The sequence below is a fragment of the Hakea prostrata genome, chromosome 2 (genome assembly GCF_041222555.1).
Source record: "Hakea prostrata isolate BN-2017 chromosome 2, UWA_Hpros_2, whole genome shotgun sequence".
Classification (NCBI taxonomy): Eukaryota; Viridiplantae; Streptophyta; class Magnoliopsida; order Proteales; family Proteaceae; genus Hakea; species Hakea prostrata.
The window spans coordinates 18,162,679-18,182,433 of NC_142601.1; the positions used below are offsets into that span (position 1 = coordinate 18,162,679).

Here is a 19,755-nt window from a genome sequence, read left to right on the forward strand (position 1 = left end):
TATCTCTTGCAAAGATCAATGGAGTTCATGTCAAATTAAATGGAAGATTTTGTTAAATGCAGCATAGTGGGCCAGTTAAGTTAATCTGTTTGTAACTGAATTTATTTGGATAGTTTGTTTAGGTTTTGACCCAACCCATGGGTTGTAAGTTGTAACCTAACAAAAGGCCTTCTGGTGCTGAATCTGCATCAAGTGATCAAGTAAAAGTGCAATGTTCAATTAAAGTTGCACTTGAAGAATTGATCGACTGTCCAATTTCAGTTGTGAAACGCCACATGCAGTGATGTGAACCAGATTCTAGGGTTTAGTTGTTGGAAAATGCCTTTCTAGCTCACACTCCAGGATCCTCTCTGGTTTTGGCCCAACCCATGGGTTGTAAGTTGTAACCTAACAAAAGGCCTTCTGGTGCAGAATCCGCATCAAACAATCAAGTAAAAGTGCAATGTTCAATTAAAGTTGCACTTGAAGAATTGATCAACTGCTCAATTTCAGTTGTGAAATGCCACATGCAGTGATGTGAACCAGATTCTAGGGTTTAGTCCTTGGAATACTGACTGCCCTTCTAGCTCACACTCCAGGATCCTCTCTCTTGAGAACCAGCAGTCTTCTAGGGCTGTAATTGGACTTTAATGTATGGTATTAAAGCAATAGATAATTTCTAAGGGTGGTTTAGGGTTCATAACTTGCTGTAATTTATGATTTCAGGCAGGGATTAGCTTTATGGAACCCTAGAGCTCAAATTGAAGGATACTAGGTTTAGGCTAGGTTGGCTGTTGCTGTTTTATAATATTTTCACCATTCAATTTTATAAGTTTGGGTTTGGAAAATCGGGTTTTAGAAGTTCTCAAGCTCCTAGAGTTAGGGTTAGGTTAGGAATAGGACTCTTATTGGTATCTTGCAATTTCAGGTTAGGTTCTATAGGTTTAAGATTCAAATTTAGGTTTCCTACTTGGAGTAGGACTCTTAAGGATGTTGACTAGGATTTTTAGGATTTTGGAAGGGGAAGTAGAGTAGGTGTAGGAGAGACACTAATCCTAAGCGGTTTTGGAGTGTGGTTGACATAGTAGGATGAACCATAGGTCTAGAGGTTAAAGATGAAGTGCAGACTTTTAAAACCTAATGGATGAAGGCGTTTTCATAAAACTAAAAGTAGGACAGATGGGAGGGATAGGTGTGATCCTATTGGTAGTGGGAAGGATGGATAGCGGGTAAGCTGCTGCCCTGGTACAGAGGAGGAGGCGGGGGTGGTAGGGAAGAAGGGGGACAGGGTTGGGAAGGAGCTGGGGTAGGCTGTAACCCGCCTCCCCCCCCCCCCAAAAAAGAAAAAAAGGAATAAAGAAACCCTCTGATGTGAACACAGATTGACACCTACCAGCCAAAGCCTAGAGTAAACATGCTAGCTGAACTCATCAAGAGTAATTTGGTCATTTTACTTGCCCCTTTAGGCCTCAACATGGGTCTAGATAGACTCACCTCCATGCATGGGTTATGGATCTTTTATTTTTTGGGGGGTTTGGGTTAGTTGTTTGACAGTTATGGTCCTTTTAATTTCCTGTGTGTCTGACTTGGTCAAAGTTAAGAATGGATTTGTTTAAAGAGTCCAATTTTGATTTAAAGTTGTTTGCTTGAGTCCCAAGTTAAGTGCCTTTAGAAGATTCCAATCTAAGGGTTGAGGTCTTGTAGTAATTTGATTCCGTTTTGAGTGTTTTGGTCAAGGGATAGGATCCTTATCCATTAGGGATTCCCAATCCAAGTCAGAGTCTTTTTTTAAGGCAATAAATAGCTTATTCATGCAATGTAACTTTCAGTTTTGGATTGAATGAAAAGTTATTGAGTAAGGACCGGGGTTTCTGTTTTGAGGGGGCCTCGGTGGGTTTCAGAAAATATTCTTTAATATTTAGCATAATTCAAGTTCCAGCAGATTTCTTCAAGCTTTTATATTTTGTTCTACAATTTCTAGCATGGTACAAGAACTCGGTCTCGCCAGGGATCTCACCCCTTCAAAATACCAAGATCTCAATCAAGTTGGCGAGATCTCGATCGAGATATGGTATTTTTTTTTTTTTTTTTTGCCAACTCGATGGCCCATCTAGAGGGTTATAGGGTCCAAGTTGGGCTCAAACTTGGTAGTTAACCTAATTTAGGCCTCTGAACACACTGGCGACCTTGGACTTGTGAGGAAAAAGAAACGCCAAGTATGAGTTCTAAGTCAACCCTAAGTGTGAAACTAAAATGATGGAAGGTTAGAGAATGCAAGGTTATACAACATATAATATAGAACCTTTAAGGCATATAAATGAAAAGCAAGTGTATCAAATACATCAAATAACTTAAATGTCATCAAAATTCTATCCATATGAGTATCACAATCTCGACCCTCAAGAATAGACTAATAAAATTATACAACAATTAGAAGTTCTACTTATAAGTTCATAAGACAAGCATAGAACGATTGATCTTCCTTTAGTGTTGTAGATGTGATAAGAGTAGTTGCACGTGAAAATCCAACTGAAATCCGCAAAAAATCGAGCGAAAATTGAGAATTCCGACAAGAAATAGCAAGATTTGGGGGAGGTGTGGCAAGATATGGCAAGATAGGCAAGGTCTTGAGAAAATTGTGAGAGTCTCGCCCTTTATCTCATCTCGCCCTTCATCTCTCATTTGAAAAAACGAGATATCTCGTGAGATCTTAAGCCATGATTTCCATTTCCTTAAGGTACAGCCATCAAATGACAGCTCCAAAGGCATCCCAAGTTAATCCAGTCATCTCCCAACCCCATCGCAGCCACTTCCAAACCCCCTCCCTCTTCTTCTAGACTGCCCGCAACCTTCCCCTCACGTTCTCACATACTTCTATTTTTTCAGAAATTTTATGGAATTTTCGGCCCTTTTTGGACCCAAAATTTTCGGGTTCAATTTATGGCAATCTAACGGTTAGATCTGTCCCAAACTTCAAGAACATCATCGCTTACCCTAGTGAACATCAACCCAACTTGACCAACCCCTAACCCTAACCAAGAGTCCTAAGCCAAGTAGGAAACCTACTTTGAACCATAGCCTTAAGGGCTTAATTTTGAAATTGTAAAACAACAAAATCAGAGTCAATTCTAGCATAACCAAACCCTTGAATCATTCCATACTCGACCCTAGAAGCCTTAAAAAAACCCAAACCCTAGTTTTCAGACCTTTTTGTGAATTTTCAGATCTAAGTTACCAATTACAGCAGCGTTTTAGAGCCTCAGGAGTACTCTAAACCTCCTGATTCAACCTCTCTAATTGCTGGAATTCCTGGGCAACCCTTACATCTGGGTTTACGTCAATTGGTATAAAAGATGCAGTTTCTAGCAACCTAGATTCCATCTTAGATGAGTCCCTAGTCATGGAAGAGTTGGTAATCGGTCCCAATATTGAAGGTTACTTCGAGTATGGACCATCGATGAATTTTCTCTCCAAACTTCTTATCACTGAACTTGAAGATGAAGACTGGAGGAGGAATTCCCACACTCGACTAAGGGTTGGAAAGATCACATCTAGAGCTATCATTGACAATGGGTGCAGCTCCAATGCCATATCTAAGTTATCTGTACAGAAGACCAAATTACCAATGGAGCACATCCCCATCCTTATACAATTGGATTCCTCAACCACAAAATTATTAAAGTAAAGTTCAGATGTCTAGTTCCCATTAGTTTGCATCCTATGTTGATGAGATTTAGTGTGATGTAATTCCCATGAGCGTGACTGATGTAATTTTGGGTAGGCCTTGGTTATATGATAATGATGTACCATGGGCAGAAAACACTTGTAACTTTAGGCATAGAGGAAAAAATATTGTACTCCTTCCCCTGAATCTGCAAGAGGAAGGTAGAAAGAGAGGTGTACAGAGTCTAGTCCCAAAAGAGTTTAGTCCTAGCCTTACACCTCAAACTGAAGGACCCCTTCCAAAGGTTCAGCCTGAAGTCAAGCCCCTTCCAGTCTAGGAAAAGTAAAAGCCAGAAGAGCAAATCCAAGAGGTTCTAAAAGTAAAGGACAACACCTTGAGTGACCCTACAGACCATGCCAAATGAGATAAAAGATTCATCCCACCCAGTCAGAAGCTCCCTCCAGGAGACATGCCAGAATAATTTGACAAACATATCCAAGAAATGGAAGATCCCAAAGCCAAAGAGCCTCTTCAAAGAACGGGAGTTGCTGCCCTTAACTTTCATCAACCAACCCCTGATAAAGAGATCCCACAGCCACCACTAAAAGCAGCCCTAAAAAACTCCAGTGATAAGGAAGGTAACCTACTTGGACCAATATCAAGGTCCTAGAAAGATTACAAAAGACGTAAAGCTGCCGTCCATGACTCTTACAGCTACACTAGGAGAGTTTAGTGATGACCCTGCGGCTAGAACAAAAAAGGACCAGAAGGAGGTGCCAGCCCTTGAAGTCCTGAGCATAATAGTTGACAAAGGTGCCCCCACAGAGTGTAGAAACAAGATTAAATCAGCAGCACCAGTCAGAATTGAAAGTAAGGAGGTACCCATCCCATTGAAGATTCCTAGCGTCTTTAGCACCATAGAGACGGCAATGCTACCCCCTACGTCAGGGCTATCTATACCAGCCCCTATTCCGTGCAAGACAGGCCCTCTCTTGGGTCTCTAACTTCTTCTCGGTAGAGATACCACCAGATTTCTCCAAGCCCTAGCTGTGATATAGACAGAGGTAATGACAAAGGACTCCAAGAGTCAAACCAACCTCTTTATCGCTGCCTTGTTGGTTCGTTGAAAAAAGGCTCCTAGACTTGAAGATCACATCCACCAATCTATCACTCTTCTAGACTTCTATCTAGGAGTAGTATTGGCCATCATGTATCTACTACTTCCTCCCATTGCAAGATGCGAGGACGAGTCCACACCAAGGATTTTGAAAGCACCAAAGCAGAAGCGTTGGATTGGCACATTTATCAAGAGATGATTACTTTCAAAAAGAGGAGAATTGAAGTGAACATAGATTAACCCCTCCCAGCAGAACCCTAGAGTGGGCCCCTAAACATGATGACCAAACCCTTCCCAGGGTAATTTGGTCATTTTACTTGCCCCTTTAGGGCTAAATATGGGTTTAGATAGACTCCCCCTCCATCCAAGGGTAATGGATCAATTTTTTTTTTTTTTTTTTTTTGTTGGGTTAGTCACTTAAGAATTGTGGTCCTTTAAATTTCTTCTGTGTTTGACTCAGTCAAAGTTAAGTTTGGATTTGTTTAGGGAGTCCTATTTTGACTTAAAGTTGTTTGCTTGAGTCCCAAGTTTAGTGCCTTTAGAAGATTCCAATCTAAGGGTTGAGGTCTTATAGCAATTTGATTCCATTTAGGGTGTTATGCTAAGGGATGGGACCCTTATCATTAGGAATTCCCAACCCAAGTAAGAGTTTCTTTCTTTTCTTTTTGTTTTTCCCCAATTCCGGATTTGAATGAAAAGTTATTGAGCAAGGACCAAGTGATGTAAACCAGGTCTAAGGTGAGGGGTAAATTGGTGATTTACCTCGACTTAGGGTTTGCCCAGGAAATTGCAGCAAAAGGAGGGGGTTTAGGGTTTCTAAAGTAATCTAAGCCTGCTGAAATGCAGATCTGAATTCTATTGGAGTTAGAAGTTCAGATTTTAAATTTAAAATTCAAGGCAAGTTAGGATTTCAGTTAGGGTTGGGAGAGGGGCTTGGGCTTGCTGTCCTGCAGTTCAGACTGGAGGATATTACTGTTTTGCAATACAGAGGCTGTTTCAGAGAATGAGGGACTGAGTTATAAGTAATTAGGGTTTTCTGGAATTTTTCAAAAATATGCAAAATCACTTGAAGAAGATGAAGTTCAGGAATTTTCAAAATTCAGAAAATTGGGCTGAATTTAGGAAATAATGTTAAGACTATGTTCTAGTGCCAGGGGTGACCAAAAGGGAAAGAAAGAGGGGTTAAGGCGGCTAGGGTTCAAATTATGCAGGTCGGGGGTTCTATGGTAGCCATAGGGAAGGAGGAGGAGGAGAAGGGGAGCTTGCGGGTGTCTAGAGGAAGCAGGGAAGGGGTTGGGAATGTCATGGGGATGAGGGAAAGGGGTTAGGGTAGTTGTGCGACCTAGGGGAGGCTGCTGAAGTGAGGCAGCAGCAAGACAAGGGCTTGGGGATGTTGCGCAGGGAAGGAGAGGGGTGGGGGAGGGCTGCAGACAAGAGAGGGAGGCTGGGAGTGGTGGTGGGAGCTCTTGGACTTACATGAATGCTTGCTGGTCTTGATGATTTGATGCTACTGAACTTGAAGGTGGGTTGTTGGAATGCTGGAAGTAAAATAAGAAACTCTCAATGAGGGCCCCCCTCAAAGGAACCCTACCAATCACTCAAGCAATTAAACAATCAAAATCTTATTCATCGAATCTAAAAATAACAATGCATGAAGAGGCTATTTATAGCCTAGAATAACAGACTCTGACTCCAACTAGGATCTCCTTATTGATACGAATCCATTACATATTGGACTGGACTCTTATCCAAAACTCCTAACAGATAAGATAAGGAATCTTAACTTACCTAGGACTCCTTTAAAACAACTTTAAACCAAACTAGACTCTTTCAAACAAATCCAACCCAACTCAAATTAACAAACTGGACTGAACAAGAATTCTGAAAAATTCTAAAATTGATTTCAGAACTAAAATAAGGGATAAAATGCCAAATATACCACTCTAAAGAGGTTCTGCCAGCTTAGAGTGGTTTCTTGGAGCCATCCTAGGGCCCCACTTGAGCTTTCGACCAAGGGGTCCTTGTGTTCACATCACCAGGGCTCCTGTTCTGAGGGGGCCTTGGCGGGCTTTAGAAGGTCTTTTTAACCAATTTCCTTTCAACCCCTGTCCCCTCCGGTAACCCATCTCTATCTCCCATGGCCTCGCATACTTCCTCCAGTAATCCCTCTTCTGATGACCCCACACCCCTCCCCCCTTCTCACCATACTATTCCATCCTCTTCCTCGAGTCAACCTTCCTTCATCTCCCCTGATAAACCTAGGAACTCCCTTTTCACCCACCAGCCCTCTAATAATTCTGATCTTAACCTCACCTTCATCCCTCCTATCTCCGATGGCCCCAACCCTTCAGCTCACTGCCCCTCTGACACCACTACATATGGAATTCGTCGATGAAATTCTGCAATCCTCGGCCAATTCCTTGGCCCTCCCCCCCCCTTTTTGGAATCATAAAGTCGTCTCTCACCAAACAATGGAAAGCTCAAGGTATCTTGGATATTCACCTTATTGATGCAGGTATCTTCCTATTCAAGTTTGACTCCCCTGATTGTCGTTTCCGTGCTCTTGAAGGGCCTCCCTGGTTTGTGGAAAATCTCCATTATAACTCAAACCCTGAAGCCCTCGCTTCCTCTCCGCAGGGTCGACTTCAGCTCCCTTCCCCTGTGGATCAATTTGCCAGGTCTCCCGCTCGAATTTTGGAACTCAGACTGCCTTAGCCACATTGGCTCTACTCTCGAAAAACCTATCCGAACTTATGCAAGAACCCTTAACATGTCTAAGCTCTCCTATGCGAGAATTTGCGTGGACTTCTCTGCCTCTAAGGACCTTCGTGTCTCATCACCATCACAGACGATTTGGGCCTCAAGTATAACCAAGTTATAGTCTATGATTGGATCCCTTCTAGCTGTTCGCTCTGCTCTTCGTTCGGCCATGACTCGAAAGGTTGTACATTTGCATCCCTCCAACACGCGATTTCGATGGTTCCCATTCTTGCTCGACATGCAAGATAGTCTTCCTGCAGTTGATCCTTCTAGTTTGAATCCTATTGACTTAATGCTCCCTGATGAATTCAGAAGTTCTGTAGAAGCTCACTCAAGGAAGAACACAATCGATGCGCTAGAGAAAATCACTATCTCTATCCCTATTTCGTCTGCAATCCCGGAGATGGCTGCCAAAAATGCTTCTCTGACAGCCAACACTTATCGTCGTCGAAGGAGAAGAAACAAAGCTGTTGCCGTGCCCCCTGCTCCTCTGCTCTCTGATTCGCTCCTTAACACCTCTGATGGCGACAACTTTGTTATGCCAGACTGCTTCTCTACTGATGAAGAAGTCAATAACCCTACGATTGTTGTTCCTGCGATAGATGTTGCTGCCGGAGCTACCGTTCGGCCATTTGAGGTAATTGGCACTCTCCCCTTTGATCATATGTCATCGTCTTACCCAAATGATGTATGCTCAAGCATAGAAAACCCAAACACCCTGCTATCCAGAGAACCCTGCACTTTCCCAAACCCTATTTCGAAAAACCATATAACCATCTCACACACGCTAACTCCATCCCCCTTTTACCCACCCCCTCTCTCCTCTAGCTGGGACCCACTTCACACTTATCCAATCGTCGCCAGCTTCCTTTGTCCTTTAGTAAAAACCCACCGACTTCTCCTTTTGGGCCCAAGCCCATCAAGAAAGTTTCTTCTCCTCCCCTTGGGACTCCAGCTCTTATTTTGGCTGGGCCCACTTGGTTCAAAAATTCACAACAACTGCCCAATTCATCAAGAAATAAAACCCAGCCCAAGTCCTTAGTCCATTCTAAAAGCAAAGATACCCACTCACCAAAGCCATTAAAACACTTGGCCCTGCCCAGGTCCAATCCTTTGAACCTTCATTCTTTTGACCCATCAACTTCAACCCAACCCTCATCTCCCTCCACTGAACATTCAACCCCCATTTCAGCTTTTTCCATTGACCCAAACATTTTTTAAACCCCTTCCCCTTGGGATTCCCCATTGTGTGAGGCTATCTCCACTTGCCCCTCCCATAGCATAGGCCCTTGTGATCCCGAATTTAGTTGCTAGTTGTATCCCTCCCCCCCCCCCACCTATTGTCATTTATGTCTAACTTTATTATTTGGAATATTTGAGGCCTTAATTCTATTGCCAAGCAAAGGGAGGTCAAGAAATTCCTCTTGGATTCTAAAGCTCCCCTATGTGACCTTCTCGAGACCTATGTTCAACAGGAAAATTCCCATCAAATTGCCCAATTCTTAGCCCCCACTTGATCTTTTCTATCCAATTACTCCCATTCCCCAAATAGCCGAATATGGGTGCTTTGAGATTCTACTTTGATCAACATCTCCCTCATTGATTCCTCCTCTCCCAATTCATTCACCTCTCCTTCTCTTTTCCCAATGCTCCTACCAACTTCTTTCTCACCATTGTCTATGGTTTCAATAGAGCCTCTGAGCGTACTCCTTTGTGGGACTCTCTCCGATCTATTTCTCCCTCTTGTGAGAGTTATCCTTGGGGTGTTGGAGGGGATTTTAACATTGTCAGATTTTCCCATGAGCGAGTTGGTGGCTGCTCCCCCAATCCTGTTGTAGTTGAGGATTTTAATTCTTGTATCGATGACTCTAGTCTCACTAATCTCCGTTGGTCAGGCCATTCTCTTTCGTGGCACAATCGTCGTATTGGTGAGGATAGAATCGCATCAAAACTCGACCGCTTCCTTATCAATCACTCTTGGCTCTCCAAATTTCCTGTCTCCCAAGCCTCTTTCTCTTCTCCTAGCCTCTCTAACCACTCTCCCTGCCTTGTCCATTTTACCCCCCTCCTTTGGCCTTAAGCCCTTTAAATTCTTTGATATGTGGTCTTTTAATCCTGATTTCCCCTCCACTATCAAAGAAGCCTAGGACAAGCCTGTCCATTGCCACTCTCTTCCTCTTATTGCTTTCGCCAGTAGGCTTAGGAACACTTCCCAATGCTATCCGGCTCTGGAACTCTTCCACTTCCGAAAACATTTCCTCTAGGGTCTCTGAAAGTCGATCTAATCTCCTGAGGACCCAAACCCTCCTCCAATCTGATCCCCTCAATCCTTCGTTGGTGGAAAATGAAAAGGATCTTTCTTCTGAATTATCATCTCTCATTTCTCTCGAAGAAAGTTTCCTCCATCAAAAAGCCAGAATCAAATGGCTCCAACTTGGGGATTCCAATACTGTTTTTTTCCATCGCTCCCTCAAAGCTTGCCATATTCTTAACTCTATTCTTGTTCTCCTCTCCAGCAATGGCACTTTGATCTCCGACCCTCCTGGAATCAAAGTTGAAGTTGTTTCTTACTTCTTTAATCTTCTCTCTCCCTCTTCCCTCCCGATTAAACCCCCTCCCCCCCCCACCCGAACTCATCAAGAAATTCATTGACCCCCAATCCCTCTCCTCTCTCTATTCCATCCCTTCCCATTATGAGATTCTTCAGGCCATCCGATCCCACAAATCTAATCGTGTTCCTAGTCCGGATGGATTTAGAATGAGATTTTTCTCTAGTGCCTGGGATATTATCAAGGGTGATCTGATTCACGCTGTTCACAACTTCTTTCTCAACCCATCCTAGCTCTCCTCTGTTAACCAAACTTTCCTTTGCCTTTTTCCCAAGAAGGCAGGTGCCTCCTCCCTTTCTGACTTCTGCCCTATCTCCCTCTGTAACCTCCTCTATAAGTTTATCTCTAATATCCTTGTGAATCGGCTCAAGAAGGCTATGCCTAACCTGGTCAGTGCCAACCAAACCGCTTTTCGGGTCGTAGCATTGCAGATAACATTCTTCTTTGTGCAGAGGTTGTCAGGGGTTTTGAGAGATCATCTCATTCTCCTGCTGCTCTCCTCAAAGTGGACCTCCATAAAGCTTTTGAATCCATTCACTAGGATTTTATCAGTGATGTTCTTTCTGCCATGAGGTTCCCTCCTCCCTTCATTCATTGGATCGAAATCTACATCTCCACTCCTACCTTCTCCATTATCACCAATGGTTCTCCGGCTGGTTTCTTTCCCTCCCAAGTTGGGATTCATCAAGGATGTCTTCTCTCCCCTTACCTATTTTCCCTAGCTCTGAAGGTCCTATCCTGTATCCTCCAATCCAAAACAGGTCAACTCATGATTTCTCCTATTCCCAAATGCAAATCCCTTAATCTTACCCATCTCACCTTTGCTAATGATCTCATGATTTTCTCCAAAGCCGATCATAGTTCCATCTCCTCTATTCTATCTGCTCTTAACTTCTTCGAGTCCATCTGTGGTCTCAAGGTCAACCTCGACAAATCCACCATTTTCCTCTCTGGAGTCTCTTATACTTGCGCTCCAATCTCCTAAATCTTTCACGATTCAAGCTTGGCTCTTTCTCTGTTGTCTACCTTGGTCTTCCCATTATCCCTGGTAGACTTTCTCGCCATCACTGCTCACCCATGCTGGATCACATCCAGAAGAGTCTCCAACTTTGGAAATGTCGGCTGCTCTCTTTCTCTGGTCGGGTGGAGCTTATTTGGTCTATCCTCCAATCCTCCTACCTTTATTGGTGTAACATCTTCCCACTTCCCAGGTTTATCTCGTTCGCAATGGAGTCCATCTTCTATGCCTTTCTTTGGAAATGGCAGGAATCCTCACCTTTCCTCCTCCCCATCAGTTGGTCCAACATCTGTCAGCCTAAAGCTGAGGGGGGCCTAGGAATTTGAAAGATCCAAGATGCCAACTCCGCTGCTTTGCTTCGACTCATCTGGAAAATTGTTTCTAAACAATATTCCATTTGGGTCAATTGGGTTTACTCTTTCCTCCTCAAATCGGACTCTTTCTGAACCATCCCTATCCCTTCCAACCCTTCCTGGATCTGGAGGAAACTCGTTCTCAGACCCCGTGCTCTCCCTGCCATTACCACCCAAATTTCTTCGGGCCTCTCCACAAAATTATGGCTAAATCCGTAGCATCCAATGGGTATTCTCCTCTCTCTTCTTCCCCCCTGCACTGTCTATGACACCCACATCCCCAAGTCATCCCTCTTATCGATTTTCATCACCGACGGTTCCTGGACCTCTCCCCCTCACCCTAGTCTCACACAAGTCTGGAATTCCCTCCCCCCCCCCCCCCATCATCCCCTCCACCCATGATACATTAGTTTGGCTCCCCTCTTACCACTAAATCCTTCACCACAGCTTCTACTTGGAACTTGGTTCGATCCCCCTCCCCTTCCCCCACCTAGCCCCCCTTGTCTAGTTCAAAGGACACATCCCCTGGCACGCCCTCACCCTTTGGAGAGCCCTAAACCATGCTCTTCCAACCCAGGCATTCCTTATCTCCCGCCACATCCCTGCGAACCCCAATTGTATCCTTTGTTGGACTGGTGCTAAGGACATTGAGCATTTATTTTTCTCTTGCCCTTTCTCTAGCTCCCTCTAGAGAAAAGCCCTTGCTCACATTTGGCCCTGCTCCCGTCGCTCATTTGGGTTTTGATCGTGACTAGTCTTGGATATTGAGTAAATTCCCAGGTACCTCTATTTGTAACCAGATTGTTAAGCTTGTCTTTGGTGCAATGATCCACCATCTTTAGTGGGGCCGGAATCTCAAGCATTGGACTTCTAAATCCCGCTCTCTCGATTCAACTTGGAATGCGATTTATTTTGATGTATCAGCTAGACTCATTTGTATTCCCCATCCCCCGGTTGTTGATTCCCCACGGAACAAGCTCATTGTTGTCTCCTGGGGTCTCAACTCCCAAATCATCCCTTCTCCCTGATCCTTCTTAGTTTGGATCTTTTTTTGTAGTTCGGTGTTAGTTCTTTTATATTATTATTTATTCATCCAAAAAAAAAAAAAATTCCAGCAGATTTCTTCAAGCTTTTAATTCTGTTCTGCAATTTCCAATAAGTTCCACAAGCTACAGCCATCAAACGACAGCTCCAGGTCAACCCCAGGTTAGTTCAGTCACCTCCCAACCCCATTGCAGCCCTTCCTATCCCCCTCCCTCTTCTTCTAGACCACCCGCAAGCTTTCCCTCACCTCCCCACATACTTTTATTTTTCTAGAAATTTACTGGAATTTTTGGACCTTTTTCTGGACTACAGCAATCTAACCGTTATATTTGTCCCAAACTTCAGGAACATCATCCCCCATACCCTAGTGACCTTCCATCCCAATTTCAACCCAATCAGACCAAGTCCTAACCCTAACCAAGAGTTCTAAGCCAAGTAGGAACTCATTTGACCATAGCCTTAAGGGCTTAGTTCTGAAATTGTAAAACAACAAAAAGAGTTAATTCCAGCATAACCAAACCCTTGAATCATTCCATACTCAACCCTTTTTAGGCCTTTTTGTGAATTTTCAGATCTGAATTACCAATGACAGCAGGGCATTAGAGCCTTGGATTAATCCAAACCTCCAAATTCAACCTCTCTAATTGCTGGAATTCCTGAGCAACCCGTAGATCTAGGGAATCACTAAAATACACCCAGCCATAGATATGGGTTTACATCACCGTCCTTCTCAACCAATAGTGGCATCACCAAGGTATCCACACACTTTTTTTTTTTTTTTTTTTTTTTTTTTTTTTTTTTTTTTGGGGGGGGGGGGGGAGGAGGAGGGGCACTTGGCAGTTGGTTTCTTTATTGCAAGGCACCTAGCACTGTTAAATTCACGTCAAATCCTGTTTTGGCCCTTATTTATACTTAATATCATTTACTTGAGAAATTATTCATTAGTAAAAAAAAAAATCCCCTATTTGATCTAATAAAAAATAAATAAAAAAGTTTAAAAATCAAATTCCAAAATGAAAAAATTAAATGAATAATTTTCATTGTAGTTGAACTTTTCGACTTTCTAATGGTGGGTTTTCTCAAATCCAAAATTTTCATAAATCTATAGTAAACATAATAAAAACCAAAAGTGTGGTGAAATATTCAATTTTTCTGATATCTAAAAAGGATTTTCATTCAGAGTGATATCAACAGCATTTGCACATCAAACTATGTTTGGCCAGAACATAACTCCTTCAACATAAATAAGACTTAAACAATCTTGGGTTTTTGAAAACTGATTTGTGCAGTATCTAATACAAGAAGTCCCCCAAAAAATTATTTGACCAATCAAATTTCTAATAGATGAACACAATTATATGCTACATTGCTATGATAGTATCAGAAACATAGTTTTTGTTTCTTGTTTACTTTTTTGTGATTGTCTTGCATTTATCTAATTCTTTACTAGTTAATTAGCAAATAAATAGTATTAGTGTATTACATTATTTTTAATATGTTGTTTGTGCCAAATAAAATGGCTATATCAAAATAAGAACACTGGAATGCTTTGTTTGCCAGGGAAACACCATACAGCTGCCCTATCACTAAGGCACTTAGGAAGACCCTTAAACACCATAGTCAATTCACCACCTTAAGTATGTCCCTCCCACCCCCCAACAAAAAGAAAAAGGTGTCTAAATTTAAATGGAATATTTCAACTTCTAATATCCACAAAAGAACTAAAAGAATATATCATCCAACGCCAAACCTTTGCGTAATTTCCATCAAGGGCTACTGCTAGGCTGCAGTCCGCAATTGCTTCAGTTATTTGGCCCAAAGCTTGGTATGCAGCAGCACGATTACAAATACAGATTGCCACAAAAGGATGTGATTCAACATTGCATGATAAAGCAGCAGAATAATGTTCAACTGCTTCTGAATGCCTTCCTGACTGGAATGCTTCATTCCCAGCAGCCTGCAGTTGTGAAAAGCAAGACAGAACTTACTGAACACAGACTAATAAAATTAAATGACTGCTTTAATATTCTTTTGACTAGTGTTAGCCTGCAGACAAACTTGCAGCTACATGAGGTAAAACCAAACTTTTCATGGAAATGTGGAAATAACCACCTTGTGTCGCAATAGCTCACGCAAAGTAGCAGCAAAGGTCATTAACGATTCCACTGTCTTCCTTTTCTCCCTGTGTAGTTGCTTTATCATTAGAAGCCCCATATCATGAAAACATCCTAATTAATGTTGAACAGAAACCATCAGTTAAAAATGTGAAATAAGAATGAAGTGTTACTTCTCCACAGTAGTTCCCAAATCATTTTGTTTCTCAAGTAAATCAAGAGCCTCCTCAAGCTTTCCTAGGTAAAAGTATGATTTCGAGGTCAGGTGCAACTGCCATAATCTCTCAGCAGAACTTTTATTGCCTTTAGAACTGCCATCCATGTTTTTAAACTGGCAATCAGAACCAATTGTCAAAGAGTTCCTTTCTGCAGAACCAAGAGTTTGCTCATAAAGCTGAATCACTGCTTCATATTTCCGTAGCTGTTAATTCCGTAAATGAGAATATCAATGCTAGGACTAATTTTCGATCAGTAAATTAAAAGGGAAAAGTGAAACTACAGCAGGCTATCAAATTTCAGGAAACAGAGATAAGTTGTGGGAACAGATTGAAAGTAATCAATTGAAGCACAGACCATGAAGAGAGCCTCTGCCTTTATTTCAACTAATCTCTCAGAGTATGGACTTATCAATAGACCCTCTGCAACAATTTGCAACACCTTTTCCGCATCACTTGAAGTTTTCTTACATAGGAGTTCAATGGAGCGATCAATATGCTGAGCCACTTGCTGCCATCCAGGAAAAAAAAAAACCCATATACTAGGTTTCCACATCAGTTGAGACATAAAAATATGAACAAACAAGTAAGCACCAGTACCTAGCAAAAGCATGTGGTTTGATGAACATTTTAAAGCTCACCAACAAACAGCTGGAGAACGTAAAGTTTGCATAGCAAGTAAATTCTTGGATCATGCTCAGACTCATATAAACAAATAAAAATCACAACTACAACATGTGATACAATGGAATATTAAAGCACACCCACAAACAAGTTGAACCAAGTCAATTTGCATAGCTAGAATATACTTTTCCCTGATTTCGTTCTTTTTCATCACTAAATTGCTAATTAGGGGAGAAAAGAAAAAGAAATCAAGTTAAAGCCATGCATACCAGAAAGAAAAAAAGAAACAAAATACCTGAGCTTTTTGCAGACCATCAGAAGCTTCAATTACAAGTTTCCGGTCCAGGCAAGCACCAGGTCCTGATTGCAAGCAAATCTTGAAACATTTTGCCGCCTCTTCAACCTCCCCCAAAGCAAGATGACAACTGGAGTGTGGAAAATGAAAGATTTTACCATTAGAAGAGAAACAGTGGCATTTTGATAAGTCTGATGTTAAATGCGACAACTCCATAAAAAAAATTAAGAGTTATGCAAAAGATTATCCAATTAGAGACAAAGACCAGAAAGTTATTTAGCATGGCATCTTCCTAACAAGAATCATATCCATACAACTGTAGAGCATTAGAACAATGAACCATACAAGTTTATCCTCATCAGAAAAAAAGATCCAGTGAAATGTATGAATCTCTAAGACATGCATGGTTAATCCATCTAAATTGAAAGAAGCATCAATAGTACAAAAGAATAATAACTCATAACCCAACGAAACCTTACTTTGCAGCTCTAACTTGAACCTTGAGAAAGTTGGGATCTATTGCAGCAGCTGCCTTACAGTCCTCTAGTGCTTCTCTCATCCTCCCAAGAGCCATTCTTGTTGCTGCACGATTGCTATAGCACAGCAGCAAATCCTTGAGGCAGCTCCTAGGTGTTTCATTTGAAGAATTACCATCTATGCCACGTGTGTAATAGTCCTCAGCTTTAGATAATTGACCATTTGCATAAGCCTGGTTCCCCCTGATGCAAATCAAATACAGTGCTTACAAACGTGGCTGATAAAACATTTTTCTAATCACAGCCACAACTAAATTACCAAGCATCAGTAATCATTCAAAATCTAGAATAACAGAATTCATATATAAGAGTAAATTCCCTTCAAATTTCCGATACACAACTAGTTAAAAGTTTTAAACAAAGATTCACCTGAGTCGCCACTTTTCACAAGACTCCTGAGCAAGTGGTGCTGCGATGGAAACCGATTCTTGCTTGATATCTGGTTCTTTACACATTTCAGATCTAATCTTCACTTTGCTTTCAGAAGTGAATGAATTTCCTCTCTGACTCTGACTAGCACCTGAAAGCAAGGAACTACTGGGAAAAGGAAGAAACGGCAATGGTGTAGATGCCATCTGAAGTTTTGAATTTTGTGCAGAGTCACATGGATCCATCCCAGCCCTAAATCGATCCTTTCTGTGCTGACGTTTTGCAGTTGATAGATGACCTTTTGTAGATGATGGCGCAGAAAAGGTGAAACGAGTTTCACTAGCATCTTCTGTTGTTGAAGCAAAAATAGAAGGCATCCTTGCATCAGTCTCTTGTTTCTCCATGTTTGAGCTCAAGCTAGTTTCAGTAGTCGTTGTAGCAGCACTGGCATTGCTATCCATGTCAACATCTTCCATCTTCGACCTAAAACCCTCAGTTTCTGCACCAGATAGACACTCATCTAAAGAATGATGAACACCGATAGCTTGCTCAAAACTGCTCTTGAAGCCTTCCCCATTGTATCTATGTAACTGTTGTGCTTCGGCGGCCAACGCCTCAGCTGTTGAATCAGTAGGGACTGTTTGATGTGCATCAGTCGACATAGGGCTACTGTCAATGTGGAAGGATTCATCTGATGCCATTGAAGTTTCTCGAGAACCCTCATCACCTGCTAGAGGTTCTTGATAAGGAGAAAAATCCATCGGCGAATAAGATCTAGGAGATTCTGAATTTTCACGGGACCTATTCACCCAAGAAAAATGCTCTTGCCCAGCCAGATGGTAACGCGGGGCAGACTGCCTGAATCTTCCCTTTCTCTGCTTTAACTTTTGATCCTTAACTGCACCTATTTTTGCAGTGAATTCTAACTTCTTATTTATATCAGCAAATAGATTGCTGCCTGAAGAGGTGACAGGCTGTTGTTTTGGTGTGCTAGAGAAGGATCTTATACTCGTTTGACCAGTGGAGTCGTTCATCCCATCTCCGATGTTCAACTTCCTTGTCTCCTCAGGCAGCACACCTTCTGCACAACCACCAGCATACTTTTCACTACTCCCAAAAAAAAAACTGTCATTGTTTCTGGCCTTATGGTTACTCTCTTTTGTCTTCACAACACCATCATTATTCCCAGAGTCCTGCACGTTCAGCTTCTTCATCTCATCAGGAAGCATAGTTGCTAGGTGGCTTCTATCAGGAAAACTTGCAGTAAACTTGCCATTACCAAAGACAAAAGTGCTATTATCTTTAGCTCTAGGGTTTGCATCAGCATTTGTACGATGCTCTGGACCATCGACCTTCCCAGGGTCTTCTCTTTGCAATTTCTTCATTTGCTCCTGAATTTTGGATGCCGTGCTTTCCCCATTGTCACTTCCTCCAAATGCAAAATTGCTCCCCCCAAAATTCTTAGAACCAACATTGACCTCTTCAGGCTTCTGTACATTGTTGGCATTTGCCGGTGGCTCTATATTGCCTCCATCTAAATCAGAACCTTTTCCACCCGCGCTAAGACTAGAAGTAGAATCTTTAGAAACCTTTTGTTCCAATTCGCTTCCAATGTTCAACTTATTCCTTTCTTCGTGAGGCAATTTGCCGACCCCTGCACCAAGCCCGCCCTTTTCCACATTTGAATTCGGAACCGAAGAACGATTCGCTCCAAATATGAAGGCCGCATCTTCGGATTTGCCGAACTTGATATCAATAGAATTTGCAGCGACAAAAGCATTGGAGCCTTCATTTTTCTGAGCAGAACCTGGCGAGATGGGATTCAAACTCTGCCATTTATCACGCACTTCAGTTTGATCCAAACCAACCGAAACTGAACGGAATGGATTGAAACTCGAATCGGCCTGAGTCTGCGAAAAAGGTGTCGACCTCACCTTTTGCCCACCCAAGTGTTTCCTCACCTTCGCCAACCGAGGCTTCGAAAGACCCGATGCTGGTGTCACCGATGGCTTTCCAGAGGCTACGCGATTCACAGCAGGGGAAGCAAAACCGTAATCGATATTAGCCTCATTTGCATTCCCATTTCTGGAAGCCGCTCCATGACCGAATTTTGAGGAGTTCATTGCCTCAGAATCTGTAATCGATGATTGCCGTTGCAAATTGTTGGAAGAAAAATCGCTGAAACCAAAGAGGAAGGGGGAAGAGATCTGACCTTTGGAAGCGTTAGGGTTTGTTGATTGCATTCCTGATGTTGTCGTCGAAGTTTGATAATCTACCAAAGCCGGCGACATATCAGTTTAAAATTCATGAAATCAACCGATGAAACGATTACCAGGTAAAACCAAATGATGAAGCAGAGGATCCAGATATTAGTTTTTTCGCTTTTCCGTTGATTGAGGATCGTTCGGTTGTATTAGTTTTCTTCCATGGATCATCAATTTTCTCTTATTGTTTCTTCCTTGGGAGTACGAGGAAATGAAGCAAGATCCTCGCGGGTTTATGGGTTTCGATGTTTTCTGTTTTGTTTCTGTTGTTTTGCTCTTCGGTTTTTTCCGGCTTTTCTGTTTCTATTTTCTTCTGTTATCACTTATCAACTTTTGAAAGAAAATGTGTGCTTTTACCAAAAAAAAAAAAAAAAAGAAGAAGAAGAAAATGTGGGCTTTTGCATGCTTCGGATGAATCTTTTTAGCAAACCGGACTAAGTTTTAATAATATGCCCCTGACATTTCAGAAATTATTAAATTCAGAATGCAACTTACATTTTACCAAAAAAAAGGAATTAATTAATCTTAATGACTGCCATGTCTTTATGGTATCACGGAATTTATTTATTTTGTATTTCCCTTTGCTGAACCGTCTGAACACTTACAAAGGTCAACCAACCATAGAGTGGATGATGTTCAATTTTGTTGTGGGTAACCCGAAAGGAACCACCAAACCATAGTGGTTTGATTAAACCAACTGTTGCTCGCCAGATGAGACAAGAGGCTTCTTGGCTGACGAAGGGCGGTACTGGAATGACTCACTGGCAAGCCCAGATGCCCAGTGTCTTTTCAAC

The 19,755-nt window shown here is 42.1% G+C and overlaps 1 protein-coding gene across 2 annotated transcripts in view; it reads right to left on the bottom strand.

Annotated features, from left to right (window-relative positions):
* The window catches only part of LOC149023933 (uncharacterized), a 42,517-nt gene extending 23,208 nt beyond the window's left edge, over positions 1 to 19,309 (bottom strand). Inside the window, exons 1-8 of one of the 2 annotated variants that reach the window (XM_089144369.1) lie at positions 18,910 to 19,309; positions 16,698 to 18,831; positions 16,272 to 16,511; positions 15,793 to 15,922; positions 15,232 to 15,384; positions 14,832 to 15,079; positions 14,657 to 14,726; positions 14,295 to 14,501 (exon numbers count right to left, since the gene is read on the bottom strand). In XM_089144369.1, coding sequence (XP_089000495.1) covers positions 14,295 to 14,501; positions 14,657 to 14,726; positions 14,832 to 15,079; positions 15,232 to 15,384; positions 15,793 to 15,922; positions 16,272 to 16,511; positions 16,698 to 18,831; positions 18,910 to 18,988 — 3,261 coding nt within the window. In that variant the 5' untranslated portion in view covers positions 18,989 to 19,309. Of the gene's footprint in view, positions 1 to 14,294; positions 14,502 to 14,656; positions 14,727 to 14,831; positions 15,080 to 15,231; positions 15,385 to 15,792; positions 15,923 to 16,271; positions 16,512 to 16,697 lie in introns of both variants that reach the window. The other variant, XM_089144368.1, reaches the window with a different exon arrangement.
* Positions 19,310 to 19,755: the final 446 nt, after the last annotated feature.